Here is a 19,041-nt window from a genome sequence, read left to right as displayed (position 1 = left end):
GTGACGTGAAACTTGTTCGTTACTTTCAAAACTTTTCCCCCGGCGGAGTTCGTGAGGCACGCAGTGAAGTTTAGGGTGTGTCGGGAGGATACAGATCCTTGAATCCGGGGAAAACCACAACTTAGCACCGGAGTGACATCATCGGTGTCGGAATGTGAAAGTTCTTTCTTTTCTCAACATAGAGAGAACAGGAGGAGAGAGTGATGGAGCTTGTTGGGTTTAAATTCCCACTCTGTACATTCCAAGGAAACCACTCGACACAAAGAACAGACGGACACTCCAGCTGAGTTTTACTTGCAGCAAGGGGAGAAAGAAGCAAAGGTGTTTACAATCCTCCGTTCCTAGCACATCTCCGACTTCTTCTCCCCGCTCTGCTCTTTTTATTATGTGGTGGCAGATTTCTTTTCTCATGTATTAATCACATATTTAATCATATCACATTAGTTATAGTAATATCACTTTCTCACTTTACTATAGTAAGAGCACTCCTGTCACTAGTTTACATGCATGTGGAAAGTTACCACAGAGAGGCCATTGTAATGGGAGAAGTTAAACAGATAGTGAGACTCCTTCTGCTTAATAGGGATGTAAATCCTCAGAAAACAAGGTCATAAATCTCTCTGTGAGGGAGGAAGTATAGCCCCCCTGAGAGGGGCCAACATGTGAGTTTGTGGAATGTTCTTTGTCTGTGTGTCTGTATATAAGATGTAAGGGCGGTGGCCACAATTCAGAGATGGTCCTGGTGTTTCACTGGGATGCTCTCTCCACATTGCAATGTGTTTATTAAACCCACTTAAATCAAGCTCACTTAGTGTGTTGCAGGTTATTGTTAAAATTTCCATAACAATTATCTTAAAAGAAACACAAGCACATATTGTCTGCTTCCCTGACCTTGCCTGATAGTGTGTGTGTGTGTGTGTGTGTGTGTGTGTGTGTGTGTGTGTGTGTGTGTGTGTGTGTGTGTGTGTGTGTGTGTGTGTCCGCCCTAACATTCCCTCACTCTACAGTTCCAATAGTGAAAATTCCGGAACCTTCCCCCCTCTGTATGAAGGGGCCTCTCTTTACAGAAAGCAGCTGGGAGGTTGGAGGGAGTGGTCTTTGTTTTACAGAGCAGAGTGACGTCATCTCCCTCCATCACAGGGAGGACAGGACTCTGCAGGATCACTGATCCACCTCAACACAGAGACAAACTACAGCATTTCATCCATTTACACACAGCTTCATCAACACTAACTCCACACACTCAGCTTACCAGTGATTATAGTAATAGTAATAGGTCATAGTAATGTGTCATCTCAAACCCCATTGCTGTCATGTTTTCTGACCAGTTCATAGTGGAGCTGTTGTAACAGCTGGACACACATTCTGTCATGTTATCTTCACCTAGTATAGCTACATTGGGTAGCTGTGCTGACATACATATTATGCACTCTTTAACTGTAATACTTTTCACTGTACAGTTCCAGCTGGATGGAGACTCTCCATGACCACTGGTGTCAGTTTTGAATACACACATTTGGGTAAATTTTGGTAACAGTAGTGTTTTTAATGATTTGGGGAAATAAACTGCACATGGCACACTTGTGTCTGTGGTTTGGGATGCCTTATTACTCCTATAACCTACAGTTGTTTGCAAGTGTTAAGTTTGTATTCACTCACTGATTTTGGTTTCTAGGTGACTGGGGTGTGGATGTTGGCTCCAGGCAGAGCCAAGAGTTAGACCCACTTAACATGACATTAATATTAATTTCATTCTCTAACACAGGGTTTGCAGGGCTGGAGCGAATTTACTCAGGAGGAGAAGCCCTGATGTTGTCTGAGAAATGATCTAACTAATCTTTTCCTTTTTGTTATTCTCCTAGTTCTGATGAGTTGACTCATGGGAGAGAACATGTGTCAAAAGGAGGGATTCCAGAATAAACATGAAACAATGTTTTTCAAACGTTGTTTCAAAAACAATGTTTTTCATTAGTTTTTTATGATGTTTTTGTCTGTGGCTTTTTACTGTGATTTGTTGGATTAACAGTTCATGTACAGGTATTAATCTTATACAGGTGGTACACCCATGTTCAAATGAGGTTTTGATAACCTATAAGCAGTGATGGGAATAACGGCATTACTAACGGCGTTACTTTTTTCAGTAACGAGTAATCTAACTAATTACTATTTCTATCGTTACAACGCCGTTACAGTTACTAACAAGAAAACGCGGTCCGTTACTATTTTTAAACAAACAGACAGTTGAAGCTGTGTTCAGCTTACCGCATCTTATATCAGTTGCACGGAAGTAGCTGTAAGTAATCTGGACGCTACAGCTTTAAGCAGCTGCGCTCCCGCGGGCGGTAATCACGATCGCTGTCTGGAGCACAACACCTGGAGCTAAGGGAGCAAAACAATCGCATGAGTGCTGCTGTTTGACTGAAGAAGGATAAAGTAGTCGCCGTTTTTTCCTGGGTTAGGGTTACTGCTGTCTCCAGGTAGAAAAAGGAGTGATACACCTGCTGCTGTCAGACCTGCAGGTATCAGGCTGTGATGTTCTCCTTTATAGTGGACAGATCTTTTTTTTTTCGGAGTGGCACAAATAATTTGTGTGGTATCTTATTGTGCCACCCAAGAGGGATCAGTGAATGAATGCAGATGACACCTGATTAAACAGTCAGGCAGTTTTGCCTGAAGTAGTTCTGTGTGTTTTTGAGTTAAGGTGGTCGTTGGTGTGAAGTTAATAATCATTTTATTAATGATATGCAATCACATGACTCTCCGAACATCACAAACTCTGTTAGAGTCCTGAACATGAGTAAAAGTGATTGGAGTAATTATAGCATGCAAGCTCTACAGCAACTTGTGCGCATTTTGTACGGTAGCTAGACTGATTTTCTAGCATGTCAGTTCCTGATGCGTAGGTGCATTAGGTCCTCATTGTCTGAGTAAACATAGTAACACAGTTGTGAGTTCTTTTGACATGTGTACTCAACTTTGACACATTGTTTAACACCCTAAAGGTAAGATTTTGAGTTCATCACATTTCATTGAGGGATTTTGATAGGTCTCAAACATGCTGGAAGCACCTAAAGAAGGACGTTGTTCTTCCAGAGGTAAATGTGGTTGTTTTGGTTTCCCACTGATGTGGGGTCAGTAAAGATCTTTTACACCTTTTAAATGGGCTGATGGCCCTACAACAGTGCAGAGTACAGTACACTGCATAGATAGAGAGGAAAGATCTATCACTCTGTTGTAAATTTAGCTCAGAAGTGTTTTACATATGTTGGCTGTGTGGAAATTCGTAGCTACTTCTGGATTTTACTCTAGAACTCGAGAAGCACTAACATTAGTGTTAGTTTATATTTGTGGTATTCACTTACCTATAGGTACAAATATAGTCACTGTCCTTTATGGGAAACATCTGGACAGGCCAAAGCAAATGGCACAAAGGAGTGTGTGTGATGTTTGGTGAGGCATGTGTGCCTCAATCCCTAATAACACAGGGGATGAGGGGTTTTTTTTTTTTTTTTTTTACAGGAACAGTTAATACATTGGGAAACATGGGTTGATGGATGTAATGATAAAGTGGGAAAATATATCACACACTGAAAAACTTCCTTATGTAAATAACAGGTTCTTGTGAAAGAGCACCTTTATGTAACTAAGGTTGAAGTTTTCTTTGCAAATGAACAACCAAGGCTTTTTCATTTTTGTATATGGTCTCATATTGTGTTTTCTTTTATGATATAACTGCCATCCTTCGAACAAAGGGTGGAGACCCAAATGGAGAGAAGATGACCATTGAATATGAATTTGTTGGTTCCTTCTGACTATAGGGAGGATGCACATTGTGAATTCCTTTAGTACACAAATCTCCATGTTTTTATGTGATTCTTAATTAATTATTTTAAATTCTTAATTGTGGTATCACAAAGGGTGGAATGTGGTGGCAGATTTATTTTCTCATGTATTAATCACATATATAATCATATCACATTAGTTACAGTAATATCACTTCCTCACTTTACTATAGTATGAGCACTACTGTCACTAGTTTGGAATGTTAACACGGTGAGGCCATTGTAATGGAGGGTGTCCCAAATTCTTTTATTTGAGGATGAGAACAAAGAAACACTGGTCTTGTACAATGATTTTATTGAACACACGCGTGGGGAGATGTACGTGGGGCGCGTGGGGCGGCCAAGGAGAAAACAAGGTTATAATTCTCTCTGTTTGTTTTTTTGGTCCTTGGCTGACACTTGGTCTTCGCTCGCTCTGCTGTAGAGTATCACTTCCTGTTTCTGCTCAAACAAAGTGGTGTTTCTGAGTAGCTTATCTGCTTAGAAATTTAATTAAAAACTTTTAAATACATTCTTTTTTCATAGTATAATCTTCACGTGCTTCATCTGAAGCACCCTTTCTGTGTGATCACTACCTAATTCATAGCCAAAGTATTCACTCACTGTCTCTGTACACTGTTTCGCTAGCTTAGCTTAGCTCGTAGCCGACTCGTTAGCACCATGGCTACTTCACCTGTCCCTCCTGCACTTTCTTGCTCATTGTGTCAGATGTTTAGTTACTCCTCAGCCTCCTTTAGCAGTAATGATACCTGTAACAAATGTAGCATATTTGCAGCTCTGGAGGCCAGGATTACTGAATTGGAGACTCGGCTTCGCACCCTTCATTCACCTGTAGCTAGCCAGGCCCCTGTAGCTGGTGCAGCCGAAGATAGCGTAGGCCCCACTAGCTGTTCCCCGGCAGACCCCAAGCAGCTGGGGAAAGAGGGCGGCTGGGTGACGGTGAGGAGGAAGCATAGTCCTAAACAGAAGTCCCAGGTACACCACCATCATGTGTCTAACCATTTTTCCCCACTTGGCGACACACCCACCGGGGGTCAAACCCTGGTAATTGGTGATTCTGTTCTCAGACATGTGAAGCTAGAACCGGCAACCATAGTCAGTTGTCTTCCAGGGGACAGAGCAGGCGACATTGAAGGAAATTTAAAACTGCTGGCTAAGGGTAAACGTAAATACAGTAAGATCATAATTCACGTCGGCAGTAATGACACCCGGTTACGCCAATCAGAGGTCACTAAAATCAATATTGAATCGGTGTGCAACTTTGCCAAAACAATGTCGGACTTTGTAGTTTTCTCTGGGCCCCTCCCCAATCAGACCAGGAGTGACATGTTTAGCCGCATGTTCTCCTTAAATTGCTGGCTGTCTGAGTGGTGTCCCAGAAACGATGTGGGCTTCATAGATAATTGGCAAACCTTCTGGAGGAAACCTGGTCTTGTTAGGAGAGACGGCATCCATCCCACTTGGATGGAGCAGTTCTCATTTCTAGAAATATGGACAAATTTATTAAACCCCCCAAAATATGTCTATCCAGAGTTGAGACCAGGAAGCAGAGTTGCAGTCTTACACGCCTCTCTGCAGCTTCTCTCCTGTTACCCCCCCAAAAACCCATCTCCATTGAGACCATGTCAGCTCCCAAACAGACAAAAAACAAACTAAAAAATCACAAAGAAAGAACAATACAGTATCCACATCTGAACCAAAGAGTAAAACAGTGAAATGTGGATTATTAAATATTAGGTCTCTCTCCTCCAAGTCTCTGTTAGTACATGACTTAATAATTGATCAACAAATCGATTTACTCTGCCTTACAGAAACCTGGTTGCAGCAGGATGATTATGTTAGTTTAAATGAATCAACACCCCCGAGTCATTCTAACTAGCAGAAACCTCGAAGCACAGGCCGAGGGGGCCGTGTGGCAGCAATTTTCCACACCAGCCTATTAATTAACGAAAGACCAAGACAGACTTTTAATTCATTTGAAAGCCTGATGCTTAGCCTTGTCCACCCCAGCTGTAAAACTCAGAAACCAGTCTTACTTGTTATCATATATCGCCCACCTGGGCCTTACACAGAGTTTCTCTCTGATTTCTCAGACTTTTTATCTGATTTAGTGCTCAGCTCACTAAAAATGACAGCCTCAACATGGCATTTAACCTGTTATTAGACTCAATTGGCTTCTCTCAAAATGTAAAAGAACCCACCCACCACTTTAATCACACTCTAGATCTTGTTTTAATATATGACACAGAAACTGAACATTTAACAGTGTTTCCTGAAAACCCTCTCCTGTCTAGGGATGGGTATCGTTTAGGTTTTATCCAATACCAGTACCAAACCGGTACTTTTGAAACGGTGCCGGTACTTAAACAGTGCTCAAACTGGTGATTAAAGAATGGAGAACACACACTTTGTCCAAAAACCTCTCATGTTCAGCTGTTTTTTTGTAAAAAGATAACAATGTTAGCCTTTTCTGCAGCTATAGGGCATATATGGTATCACTCTTGGCTGGAAGCAGTGCTTAAACAATGGAAAAAACACAAACTTTGTCCAAAAACCTCTCATGTTTAACTGTTTTCCACTTTTTCTTTGGTCGTTTTAGCTTTTTTGGCCAGGGTGAAGGGAGTATCTGCCATCAAACAAGAAGACAGCCGCATGTAGCTATGATGATGTTTGCTAGTTCACCTTACATGCATTAATGTAATAACGTGGTTAGCCTACTCAACGTAAATTACACACGAACAACATTAAGCTACTCACGCAGAGGAGAACGGCTGCTGCTGACATCATCATCCGTCATCATTTCTGCTACACTGGCAGGGCTAGGGGCCAGGACTCTCCTCTTCGGGTTTTTGGGGGATGTCGCTAACCGGATACCGGTACCCATCCCTACTCCTGTCTGATCATTTCCTGATAACATTTACAATAGTTGATTACACAGCAGTGGAGAGTAGACTTTATCACAGTAGATGTCTTTCTGAAAGTGCTGTAACTAAGTTTAAGAATATAATCCACCCACTGTTATCATCTTCAATGCGCTGTACCAACATAGAGCAGAGCAGCTATCTGAACGCTACTCCAACAGAGGTCGATTATCTTGTTAATAATTTTACCTCCTCACTACGTACGACTCTGGATACTGTAGCTCCTGTGAAAACTAAGGTCTCAAATCAGAAGTACCTGACTCCGTGGTATAATTCTCAAACACGTAGCCTAAAGTAGATAACTTGAAAGCTGGAGAGGAAATGGCGTGTCACCAATTTAGAGGATCATCATTTAGCTTGGAGAAATAGTTTGCTGCTTTATAAGAAAGCCCTCTGCAAAGCCAGAACATCTTACTATTCGTCACTGATTGAAGAAAATAGGAACAACCCCAGGTTTCTCTTCAGCACTGTAGCCAGGCTGACAAAAAGTCAGAGCTCTACTGAGCCAACAATCCCTTTAACGTTAACTAGTAATGACTTCATGAACTTCTTCACAAATAAAATTTCAATCATTATCAAAAAATTGCCAATAATCATCCAACAGATTTAATATTATCTATAGCTACTTTTAGTACCATTGATATTCATTTAGACTCTTTGTCTCCAATTGATCTTTCTGAGTTGACTTCAATAATTACTTCCTCCAAACCATCAACGTGTCTTGTCCTGCCATTAATTAATTCTTCAATCTTAAATATGATCAACCTATCTCTAATAATCGGCTATGTACCACAGGCCTTCAAGCTGGCTGTAGTTAAACCTTTACTCAAAAAGCATCTCTAGACCCAGCAGTCTTAGCTAATTATAGGCCAATCTCCAACCTTCCTTTCATATCAAACATCCTTGAAAGAGTAGTTGTCAAACAGCTAACAGATCATCTGCAGAGGAATGGCTTATTTGAAGAGTTTCAGTCAGGTTTCAGAGCTCATCACAGGACAGAAACAGCTTTAGTGAAGGTTACAAATGATCTTCTTATGGCCTCTGACAGTGGACTCATCTCTTTGCTTGTCCTGCTAGACCTCAGTGCAGCGTTCGATACTGTTGACCATAATATCCTATTAGAGTGATTAGAACATGCTGTAGGTATTACAGGTACTGTGCTGCAGTGGTTTGTATTATATCCATTTAATAGACTCCAATTTGTACATGTAAATGGAGAGTCCTCTTCACACACTAAGGTCAACTATGGTGTTCCACAGGGTTCAGTGCTAGGACCAATTCTGTTTACATTATACATGCTTCCCTTAGGCAGCATCATTAGAAGACATAGCATACATTTACACTGCTATGCTGATGACACCCAGCTCTATCTGTCCATGAAGCCAGATAACACACAACAATTAGTTAAACTGCAGGAATGTCTTAAAGACATAAAGACCTGGATGGCCGCTAACTTTCTGCTTCTTAATTCAGATAAAACTGAGGTTATTGTACTCGGCCCTGAAAATCTTAGAAATATGGTATCTAACCAGATTCTTACTCTGGATGGCATTACCTTGGCCTCCAGTAATGCTGTGAGGAACCTTGGAGTCATTTTTGACCAGGACATGTCCTTCAGCGCACATATTAAACAAATATGTAATACTGCGTTCTTCCATTTGCGCAACATCTCTAAATTAGAAATATCCTGTCTCAGAGTGACGCTGAAAAACTAGTTCATGCATTTATTACTTCCAGGCTGGACTACTGTAATTCATTATTGTCAGGATGTCCTAAAAACTCCCTGAAAAGTCTTCAGCTAATCCAAAATGCTGCAGCAAGAGTCCTGACAGGGTCTAGAAAGAGAGAGCAGATTTCTCCTGTTTTGGCTTCCCTTCATGGGCTTCCTGTTAAATCCAGAATTAAATTCAAAATCCTGCTCCTCACATACAAGGTCTTAAATAATCAGGCCCCATCTTATCTTAATGACCTTGTAGTACCATATCACCCTATTAGAGTACTTCGCTCTCGCACTGCAAGCCTACTTGCTGTTCCTAGAGTATTTAAAAGTAGAATGGGAGGGAGAGCCTTCAGTTTTCAGGCCCTTCTTCTGTGGAACCAGCTTCCAGTTTGGATTCAGGAGACAGACACTATCTCTACTTTTAAGATTAGGCTTCAAACTTTCCTTTTTGCTAAAGCATATAGTTAGGGCTGGACCAGGTGACCCTGGATCCTCCCTTAGTTATGCTGCAATAGATGTAGGCTGCCGGGGGATTCCCATGATGCATTGAGTTTTTCCTTTCCAGTCACCTTTCTCACTCAGTATGTGTTAATAGACCTCTCTGCATTGAATCATATCTGTGATTAATCTCCGTCTCTCTTCCACAGCATGTCTTTATCCTGTCTTCCTTCTCTCACCCCAACCGGTAGCAGCAGATGGCCCCGCCCCTCCCTGAGCCTGTTTCTGCCGGAGGTTTCTTCCTGTTAAAAGGGAGTTTTTCCTTCCCACTGTCGCCAAAGTGCTTGCTCATAGGGGGTCATATGATTGTTGGGTTTTTCTCTGTATCTACTGTACAATATAAAGCACCTTGAGACAACCTTTGTTGTGATTTGGTGTTATATAAATAAAACTGAATTGGATTTAATTGAATTAAGAGTTTTCGGAATGTTTTTTGTCTGTGCGTCTGTAAATAAGATGCAAAGGCGATGGCCACAATTCAGAGATGGTCCTGGTGTTTCACTGGGATGTTCTCTCCAGATTGCAATGTGTTTGAAATCCACTTCAAATCAAGCTCACTGGGTGTGTTGCAGGTTATTGTTAAATTTTCCACAACAATTATCTTGGTTAAAGAAACACAAGCACATATTGTCTGCTTCCCTGACCTTGCCTGATAGTGTGTGTGTGTGTGTGTGTGGGGGGGGGGGGGGGGGGGGGGGTTCTGTGAGTGGGGTAAAGCCTTGAGCATGTGAGTCTATATCTAACTGTTTTCTTCCCTCCTGTTTTTGATTTATTTTCTCATAGTCCCAATAGTGAATGTTCCAGAACCTTCCCCCTTGCATATGAAGGGGCTGTTATTAAGCCATCCACTCGGGTAATTTGCAGTCTTCACTTTCGCAATGCTCTTTCTCCTGCAGGAATGCTTCCTTCTCTTCCATGTGCCCTGTAATAGCTTACAGTGGAGATAAGGCGGACAAGTAGTGCCCTAGCACAAGGTATAAGGCATCAACCACACACTGAACAGTTTCCTCGCATGGGGTCATAGTAAGGTGTCATCTCAAACTCCATTGCTGTCATGTTTTCTGACCAGTTCATAGTGCAAATGTTGTAACAGCTGGACACACATTCTGTCATGTTATCTTCACCTAGTATAGCTACATTGGGTAGCTGTGCTGACATACATATTATGCACTCTCTAACTGTAATACTTCTCACTGTATAGTTTGCATACTTGGAAGTATGCAAACTATACAATGAGAAGTATTACAGTTAAAGACTCACCCATTCTGCTCTAAGGGGATTAGAAACTTCTCTTTCCTGCTTCCCATCTAAATGGCTGTCGTCACGTGGACCCCACCCTGACCCTATAGGGATTTGGAGTTGACGTCATGCCGCAGTGCATTGTGGGATCGCGGCGCTATGTCAGAAGGCAACAAATCAAAACAAACACACTGTGTTGGAAGCAGGACTGTCAGAACCATGCTTAAAATCAGCGCAAAAGACAAAGGGCTGTATCACGACTGATTGTGCCCAGACGCCAAGAGACAGTACTTGGAAAAAATAGTGTGCATCGTTAATGTGGACCCGTATGAAAAAAGGCAGTGGAGTGGAAACCCAGACAGCCTACCGCCTTTGTCCTATCCCAATATCTTCACGTTCCTTGTCTGTGGATTCAGCGCATACACGGCGAATCATTTTCGTAATTATAAATCCCTGGAGGCGCACATCTAATTCACAAACGGTTGAGTACAAGATTTGGCCGTTTTTAAGCCTCCACGTTGTGAGTACGTTGACCATATGACCAAGATACAGCCAGAGGTTGCACATAACATTGACTTCTCCTCAGCACCTGCCCCGAAATTTGCTCTAGATGAATGATTCACGATTGATGCCAGCTGTGCGTTGCCATGTAAATAGTTTGCATTTCATGTGTATGTACTTGCTAAGTACATGTGAACAGATCGTGAATAAAAAAAAAATAAACATACTTTTTTTCTGTTTTATTGAATCCACTTTACAGAAAGTACAATTATTTACAATGAACTGTACATGCAACACAGCAGTTTTATGAATATTCAACAAGAGCAAGTTTCATTTGGCCCTGGTTTGACAACCACACTGGGGCACATATTCACCAAAACACAGCACACCTTAACAATCTTATCAAGCAGTGTTGTGTCTTCACCCTCAAATGATATGAGTAATCGGATTGGCATTGTAGTGTGTAGCATTTTGAGCACAAACTACCTATTACTCGCTCAACATGAATTCTCAGGTGGGCACTTGCTCTCGTTTGGGGATGGCAGAGAACTCAATATCCGCTCGTCTGACCGATGCAATCCGAGCCTGACGTCTTCGTTTAGTATTATCAGATACACGAGATCCCTCCCGTTGCCTCCAGGAGGGGAAACGATGAAAAGACAGCCCATTTTCCAGCTTCTTGCCTTCCCTATTGTGTGATCTACCATTCCAACGGACAACACAGCAAGTACGAACCATAGCTGACGCTCCCGTGTGCTTTGCTTGGCCTACTGTCATGGAGGGAGGGACGTTGCCCCCTCCCATGACATCACCCTCCAAAACCCTATAGTGAGTAATGTTACCAACGAGAGCAAGACCCAAAAATCACACGTCTCCCCGCCATTCTAAATGAGCCTGTGGATCAGTTGTTTTATTCACCAGTTTGAGACCGGAACGACACTAAAAGTCGCTCGCCGTTTGTAGCCGGACTTCCACCACTACCCTGTTTCGGCCGGGGAATTGTTTGACTACCTTACAATGGCTCAGGTGAACCCACGTCGGTCATTCAGCCATTTTCAAAGCTGTTGGGGTGGCCAGTAGAACCTAGAATGGTCCCTTCCACCGGGAGTTGGTCCAATGCTTCCTCTTAATCACTTTGATGAGCACCCGGCTCCCGACAGTCAGCTTTGGTACCTGTGAACACACAGCAGAACAAGGCAGCTTGTTTGCGTCAACCACTTCTTTTGTCCTTAATATTTTGCACATCTAGGGTTTGCAGTTTTTGCCTGTTGCTCATCCTGGCTCAACGCTAGAAGAGTAAACTGTCTACCATGAACTATTTCAAAAGGGGTCCACCTGCTGTAGTGGGTGTTATTCTCATGTAAAGTTTCAGAGCCTCTCTGAGAAGCAGCAAACAGCTAGATACACACTCATTTGCTCAAGACTGTGCCCCACTCATAGTGGAGACATAGTACCAGACACCTGCTGACGCGCTATTACACAATCTATATGCTGTCCTAGAAAACAAGTCAAAAAAACTCAAAACCTATTCACCCTGAAAGAGGTGGTACCAGGAGTAGGTGTGGTGGTGTGTTTGTCTAAAATAAAGCAAACACAATCATTAAGTTGTCGTCACATTGTGAATGTTGAAAGCTGCAGAAACACAGACAGGTGAGTGTGTCACCTGTGACAGTGATCCAGCTGGATGGAGACTCTCCATGACCGCTGATGTCACACTTGTAGAGGCCTTCATCAGACCTGGAAACATGCTGGATGGTCATGTGACCTGTAGGCTGCTTCCTGATGAGGGAGCCATCTTTATAGAAAGCAGCTGGGAGGTTGGAGGGAGTGGTCTTTGTTTTACAGAGCAGAGTGACGTCATCTCCCTCCATCACAGGGAGGACAGGACTCTGCAGGATCACTGATCCACCTCAACACAGAGACAAACTACAGCATTTCATCCATTTACACACAGCTTCATCAACACTAACTCCACACACTCAGCTTACCAGTGACTGTCAGGTTAACCATGTTACTGATGGGACCCTCTCTGGACTCACACCAGTAAACTCCACTGTCCTGTGTTAAGATGTAGCTCATGTTACAGGAACAATTACCTGAAGTAGCTTTTTTTCACCATTCAGCTTCACACTGAGTCCGCTGTGAGGATTAAAAAAGCGAACAAAGAAAACTTTTGGCCTGTTCTACTTTTGTGAACACTGATGTATGTAATTACTTTTCATTTCATTTCTGTTTTATTCCTGAGCTCCATTGTGAGACATGAACCCAATCAGGTCATATCAGTGAGCATTTATCAGGTTTAAACTGTGACAGAAGAAGGTTACTGACCTTGGTTTGTTGTGCAGCTCAGCAGTGAGATCAGAACTAAAGAGAAATGACACTCAGGTTAATTTGAAGTGAACATAAAGAACAACTCCACACAAACAGCTGACAAACACACAAACTCATCTCTCTCTGATTTATCTGCTCATTTTCTATTTGATTCCAGTGGGTGTGGGAGCTTGACAGGGAAACTGTGGTAGGCCAAGGGTACTGAAACAGAAGGAAAGGGTGGTCAGAGATGTCCAGTGAAAGGTTCAGTAATCAAACTGTGTTGCCTTATTTGCACGCAGATGGAGAGAAGCAAGAGGGGAGCGTGTGAGGCAGTGGTCCGGTTGAGTCCAGTGTGCTATGCTGGAGAGCAGAGAGGCAGGCAGGTGAGAGTGACAAGATCATCAGGGCTTTGTTACTGACAGCAGCAGTACAGTGGAGATCAGCATCCAATTAAGTGAGTACAGCGAGGTTTGAGAGGTGGTTTCCATGAACCTACTAACAAACAGAAGATCAAGGTAAGTACAAACAGTATGATAGAGAAGGGAGATGTGAGGCCGCAAACTAACATGGGTTACCCAACAACTTGGCAAAGACTAGTCGTGAGCAGTGGTCTTTTATACTGCCAGTATGATTGCCATGAGGTGGCAATCGAGAAAGGAGAGATGAGTACTTCACCCAGAGGAGGAGAGCAGATGCTGTGGAAAATTACCATGATACACCCTATTTCTTTTACTCTCTGTTTTTCAGCTCCATCTTTTCACCACTTCATTCACCACACCAAATTCTGCTCTACAAGCTGCGTAGAAGTTAGCTATAAAGTGTTTCTAGCAGCTGGTGTCATACTTGCTAGGCAAACTGAGCAGCAAGTCTCAGGCTAGACCATCCCATTTAACAGCCTTTTTGTTTTATTATATGATATAATACTTGTTCTGAAGGCAGGACTGTGTTGCAGTTTTTAGCCTCACCACTAGAGAGTGCGGCCATTTTGTGAGTAATGTTGTACTGTTCATGGAGGCAGTGTTAATGCAGAGTTATGCTTGGGAGTATTTGTGGGTACTTTGAGGGTGTGTATCCTTAAGACTGGTGATTTACAGGATATTTCTTGTTTAAGAATGTTAGCCTCTCTGGTTTATCGCTCTCGACATCTTCTGTCTGTACATTTCACTCACGCTAAGTTATTGCTAAACTAATTTAAGTTTGGCTAGGCCAAGCTAAGTATTGTTTTGAGCTGGTGATTTTATAATGTGTATTTGCCTTCTTTTTCTCTATTTAGCATCATAAGCAAGTGGGGCTCAAAATTTGAGTGATAGAAAGATATTTGTTTTGTTATTACCAAACACGGTTAATTCTATAAGCCTAGTAATAAGGTCTACAGGATAAGTATGTGGCTTTAATATTTTATGTAGTGATTCTTGTTGTCTACATTGGATTGTAATAATAATCAAAGTGTTTTTATTGAGTTTTCAGAAAGCATATCATTCATACAGAAAAGCTCGAACTCAAGTCCTACCACACAGTGCAAGACAGAACTATACCCAGACAGAAGAAGAAAAAAAAAAAGGGAGGGGGGGGGAGTTGCCAGTTATGGAGTGGACGGAAACTCATCTTCAAAATAGGAAATGAAAGGCTGCCAGACCTTAAAGAATTTCTTGGTGTTGCCCTGTATAGTAAATCTGAGATGTTCTAATTTGAGGTGTGCCATCACCTCCTCCACCCAGCGTTTATGGGATGGCGGTGTTGCCTTTATCCAGTTAAATAGAATCAATCTCCTTGCCAGCAATGAGGCGAATGCTATTGCCTTCCTCTGAGAGGCTGTTAGTTGAGTTTCCCTCGGTGCCACACCAAAGATGGCTGTCAGAGGCATTGGTTCTATATCCTTATTAGAAATGAATGAGAATGTTCTAAAGATGTTAGCCCAAAAGTCTTTCAGCCTGGAACAAGACCAGAACATGTGGCATAAGTTGGCTGGCACCTGTTTACATCTGGGGCAGGTCGGATCGGCCCCCTGGTACATTCTTGCCAGTTTCTCCCTTGCCAAATGGAGTCTGTGCAACACCTTGAACTGTATCAATCCGTGTCTCACACATATAGAAGCAGAGTGTACTAGATCTAAAGCCCCCCCCCCCCCCCCCAGTCAACCTCTGAAATGTCCAGCTCCAATTCTTCCTCCCATTTCCGTCTTACATTGTCCAGGGAGGGGGAAGCCACATTCTGAATACGTGCATATAGCGTGGAGATTGTCCCCTTAGCAGTCGGATCTGTGTCCATCAACTCGTCTATCCATCCGCTTTGTGGAAGCTCGAGGGAGGGGCTGAATGACTTTTTCACAAAGTCCCGAACCTGGAAATATCTAAAGTAATTAGTCTTGGAGGAGATTCAATAGTCCTTTTCCAGTTGAGCAGCAGACATAAAAGTACCATTTTTAAAAAGATCTTTGACACATTCCACCCCAGCTCTATGCCATTCCCTAAAGGCTGTTCCCCCGAGGGCTGGGGGAAACAAGTGATTTCCATAGATGGGAGCAGACAGGAGGGCGGTTCTGTTTTTAAAATGTGATCTGAATTGAGTCCAAATTTTCAGAGAATGAGATACCACCGGGTTGTTTGTGTAAAGATGTTTGCTCAAGGGTAGAGGAGCGCAGACCAGGGAGCGCAGGGACACTGGACTAGAAACATACCTTTCCATATGAACCCATATTGGGGTTTCATCCTCATCTAACTCTTTGACCCAAAATAACAACTTATGTATATTAGCAGCAAAATAATAGTGCATATAGTTCGGCACAGCCAGGCCTCCCTCTTCTTTCTGTCTCTCAAGAAACTCCCGTCTTATTCTGGGGACAGTTTTTTTCCAAATAAAGGCAGACGTACATTTGTTCAATTCCTTAAAAAATGATTTAGGAATGAAAATCGGTATCGTCTGAAATAAATAGAGGAGCCGCGGCAGTATATTCATTTTAACAGAATTTACCTTCCCTGCTAATGATAAGGGGAGCGATGTCCACCTTTCCATATCTAATTTCGCTTTGTCCAGTGCAACTTTAAAGTTATAGTGGACTATAAGTATATAAGTAAATCTTTATACTTACTAGTTACATTAACACCTAAATATGTGAATCTATCCTTATGTATTGCAAAGGGATAGGCCCAGAAAGAAAGTTTCCTCGCCTGTTTATTAATGGGGAAAAGAACACTTTTGTCTAAATTAATTTTATAGCCCGACACCCTCCCAAAATCTTTGATAATACCAAGGGCCACCGGGATACTAGTGGCAGGGTTTGACAGAAAAAGGAGGAGATCGTCAGCATATAAGGACAGCCTATGGTTTTGTGTCCCCCTTTGTATCCCTACCAATCCAGCAGCCTGTCTCAGCATCATCGCAAGGGGTTCAATTGCCACATCAAAGAGCAGGGGTGACAGAGGGCACCCCTGCCTTGTTCCTCGGAATAGAGAGAAGGGTTCAGATATGATATTATTCGTTCTCACCATAGCCTGGGGGCTCGAATAAATTATTTTAATCCACGAGCAAAATGTTGGACCAAAGCCGAATCTTTCGAGGGCCGTAAATAGATAGTAATACTCTATTCTATCAAAGGCTTTGTGGGCATCTAAGGATATCACAATCTCTGGCATAATGTTATCTCCAGCAGTATATACTACATTGAACAGACGGCGGAGATTGCTGGAGAGTTGTCTACCTGCAACAAACCCTGTCTGATCAGGATGTATTATCTTACTTATGACAAGCTCAATTCTAGCTGCCAGTACCTTGGTCAGTATTTTATAATCACATCCAAGTAAACTTACTGGGCGATATGACTCACATTTAAGTGGGTCCTTATTCTTCTTAAGGAGTACAGAGATCAAGGCCTGTGACATTGTTTGGGGCAGAGCTTTTTTATCAAGAATTTCCTGAAATATTCTGCAAAGTAAGGGAATCAGTGCGGGAGCAAATGTCCTATAAAACTCACTTGGGTACCCATCAGGGCCCGGCGCTTTTCCTGTCTTCATACCCCGAATTGCTTTGTCTATCTCCATGACAGATATGGGTCCCTCTAACCTATCTCTATCTGCTGCCTCTAGTGGTGGTATTTCAAGGTTTTCAAAAAAATTCTTCACTCGGTCCCTATCATTTATTTCTGAGGTATACAAGTCCTCATAAAAAGATTTAAATTGATTGTTAATCCCCTTCTGATCTATAATTTTATTGCCCACATTGTCTCCTATCTCTACTATCATACCAGCAGCTGCTGATTGTTTCAGCTGGTAGCTCAGGAGTTTGCCGGCGCGCTCACCATACTCATAGAGATCTTGTCTCGACCTAAGATATAAATCCTCCTCGCGCTGACTTGTCAGAATGTCATATTCAGGCTGGAGCAAAATCCTTTTTCTATGCAGCTCCGCAGATGGAGTCAAAGAATTTGCCCGGTCAACTTCTTTTATTGCTGTCATTAATTCTGTGGTACGTTTCATTCTTCTTTTCCTTTCACCAGCACTGTATGAAATAATTTGTCTGCGTACGTACGCTTTTAATGATTCCCATAAAATGCCACTGCTTATATCAGGAGTATAATTAACCCTTTAAGACCTACCATAGAACCAAGTCCGCCAGAGCTTATATTATATTTTTACATGCTGTGGAGCCATTTTTGGGAGCATTTCAAGTTGCTATACATCAATACAACCATTATAGCCCAGATTTTAATAATATGTATTCATTAAGTGCATAGTAATTACATAAATTGCAAAAAAGTGCAATAAACTACAAAAAAATTGAAAATCGTTTTTGATTTTTTAACATATATTTGTAGTTAGAGAAATTTAAGAGGCTCATCCCTCAAAACTGTAAATACAAAAAAGTTGCACAAAATAGTTTCCCACCACAGGAAATTTATTTTGAGTGTCTTCATAGTTTTATTTTTGAAATACACCAATTTTTATATACTGCAGGAAAAACGAAAATAAATATTATACTGCAAATTTGCAAAATAACAGCATATGCATCAAAATAAACTATTTCCAGCAGTGCAATATGAGTCCTAAACATCCCAGAAACGACACAGAAAGTCATAAAGTCAAAGATAACTTTTAAAAAGAGCAGTATAGGCCCTGAGGCCCTGATCGCAAAAAAGACTACATTTCCGCGAAAATGACGTCACTTCCGGTTTCGGCCAGGTAATGGCGGAAATGCAAAAGTTCGCGCTGACGTCTATTCCAACGTAGGAAGTGTTTTGAACAGCTGATCGGACCGGCAAAGCGTGTTTCTGGAATATTATGTTTTTGTTCCTGCAAGCGCTTTTTATGCAGTTTTTGCAAAGCTTTATGTGGAAGGAAACCGTGACCTAGGACAAGCTGATGGCACAATATGTAAGTACAACTCCTCCGGTTTCATATGCAAAAAAAATTTTTGCGCTAGCTTACGTGGTTGCAGTGCTACCGGGATTTAAAGATAGTTACGCATAACAGAGCGTTCCCGCTCCGATCGGCTCTAAAGGGTTAAGATCCAAAAAAAAAACTATTTGCGAATTGATGAATTCTTTAAAATCATCATCAGCCAACAATCTACTATTAAGACGCCACATCCTCTGAGGTGGTGTATAGTCAGGGAATTTAAGTTTCAGTGTGACCGGGCTATGGTCAGATAGTACTATACCAGGGTATTCTACATGCATTACCATTGGGGTCAATTTCTTGTCTAACAAAAGATAGTCGATTCTAGTATAAGTTAGGTGTGGCGGGGAATAAAAGGAGTACTGTCTAACAGTCGGATTTGCATATCTCCATGGATCGAATATACCATATGTTTCACAAAAGGAGTTAACGCATTGAGCAGATTTACTTAGCACACCAGGTGTTGGGCTAGAGCGGTCCAGAGTTAAATCTAGGACACAATTCAAGTCTCCCCCCAAAATCAAATTATGTGTGTCCAAGTTAGGTAGTAACGAAAACAAATCCTTAAAAAATTGAACATTATCCCAATTGGGTGCGTATATATTTGCCAACACTAC

The 19,041-nt window shown here is 42.0% G+C and overlaps 1 protein-coding gene and 1 pseudogene across 1 annotated transcript; one reads left to right on the top strand and one right to left on the bottom strand.

Annotated features, from left to right (window-relative positions):
• The first annotated feature begins 4,496 nt into the window (after positions 1-4,496).
• LOC146672654 (uncharacterized) lies at positions 4,497-6,105 on the top strand (annotated as a pseudogene).
• A 5,699-nt stretch (positions 6,106-11,804) lies between these two features.
• On the bottom strand, positions 11,805-12,829 carry LOC146672653 (Fc receptor-like B). The gene is made up of 4 exons (XM_085402594.1): positions 12,710-12,829; positions 12,385-12,630; positions 12,255-12,298; positions 11,805-11,894 (listed from the first exon to the last, which is right to left on the bottom strand). The coding sequence occupies exons 1-4, from the start codon at positions 12,798-12,800 to the stop codon at positions 11,805-11,807; spliced, it is 471 nt and encodes a 156-aa protein (XP_085258720.1). The 5' UTR covers positions 12,801-12,829.
• Between the last annotated feature and the right edge of the window lie 6,212 nt (positions 12,830-19,041).

This window comes from Rhamphochromis longiceps, linkage group LG3 (assembly GCF_057381845.1).
Source record: "Rhamphochromis longiceps isolate RC_006_pf linkage group LG3, R_longiceps_female_GT1.1, whole genome shotgun sequence".
NCBI lineage: Eukaryota > Metazoa > Chordata > Actinopteri > Cichliformes > Cichlidae > Rhamphochromis > Rhamphochromis longiceps.
Note: the sequence above shows the minus strand (reverse complement) of the source record. Positions and strands in the feature narration are given on the sequence as shown.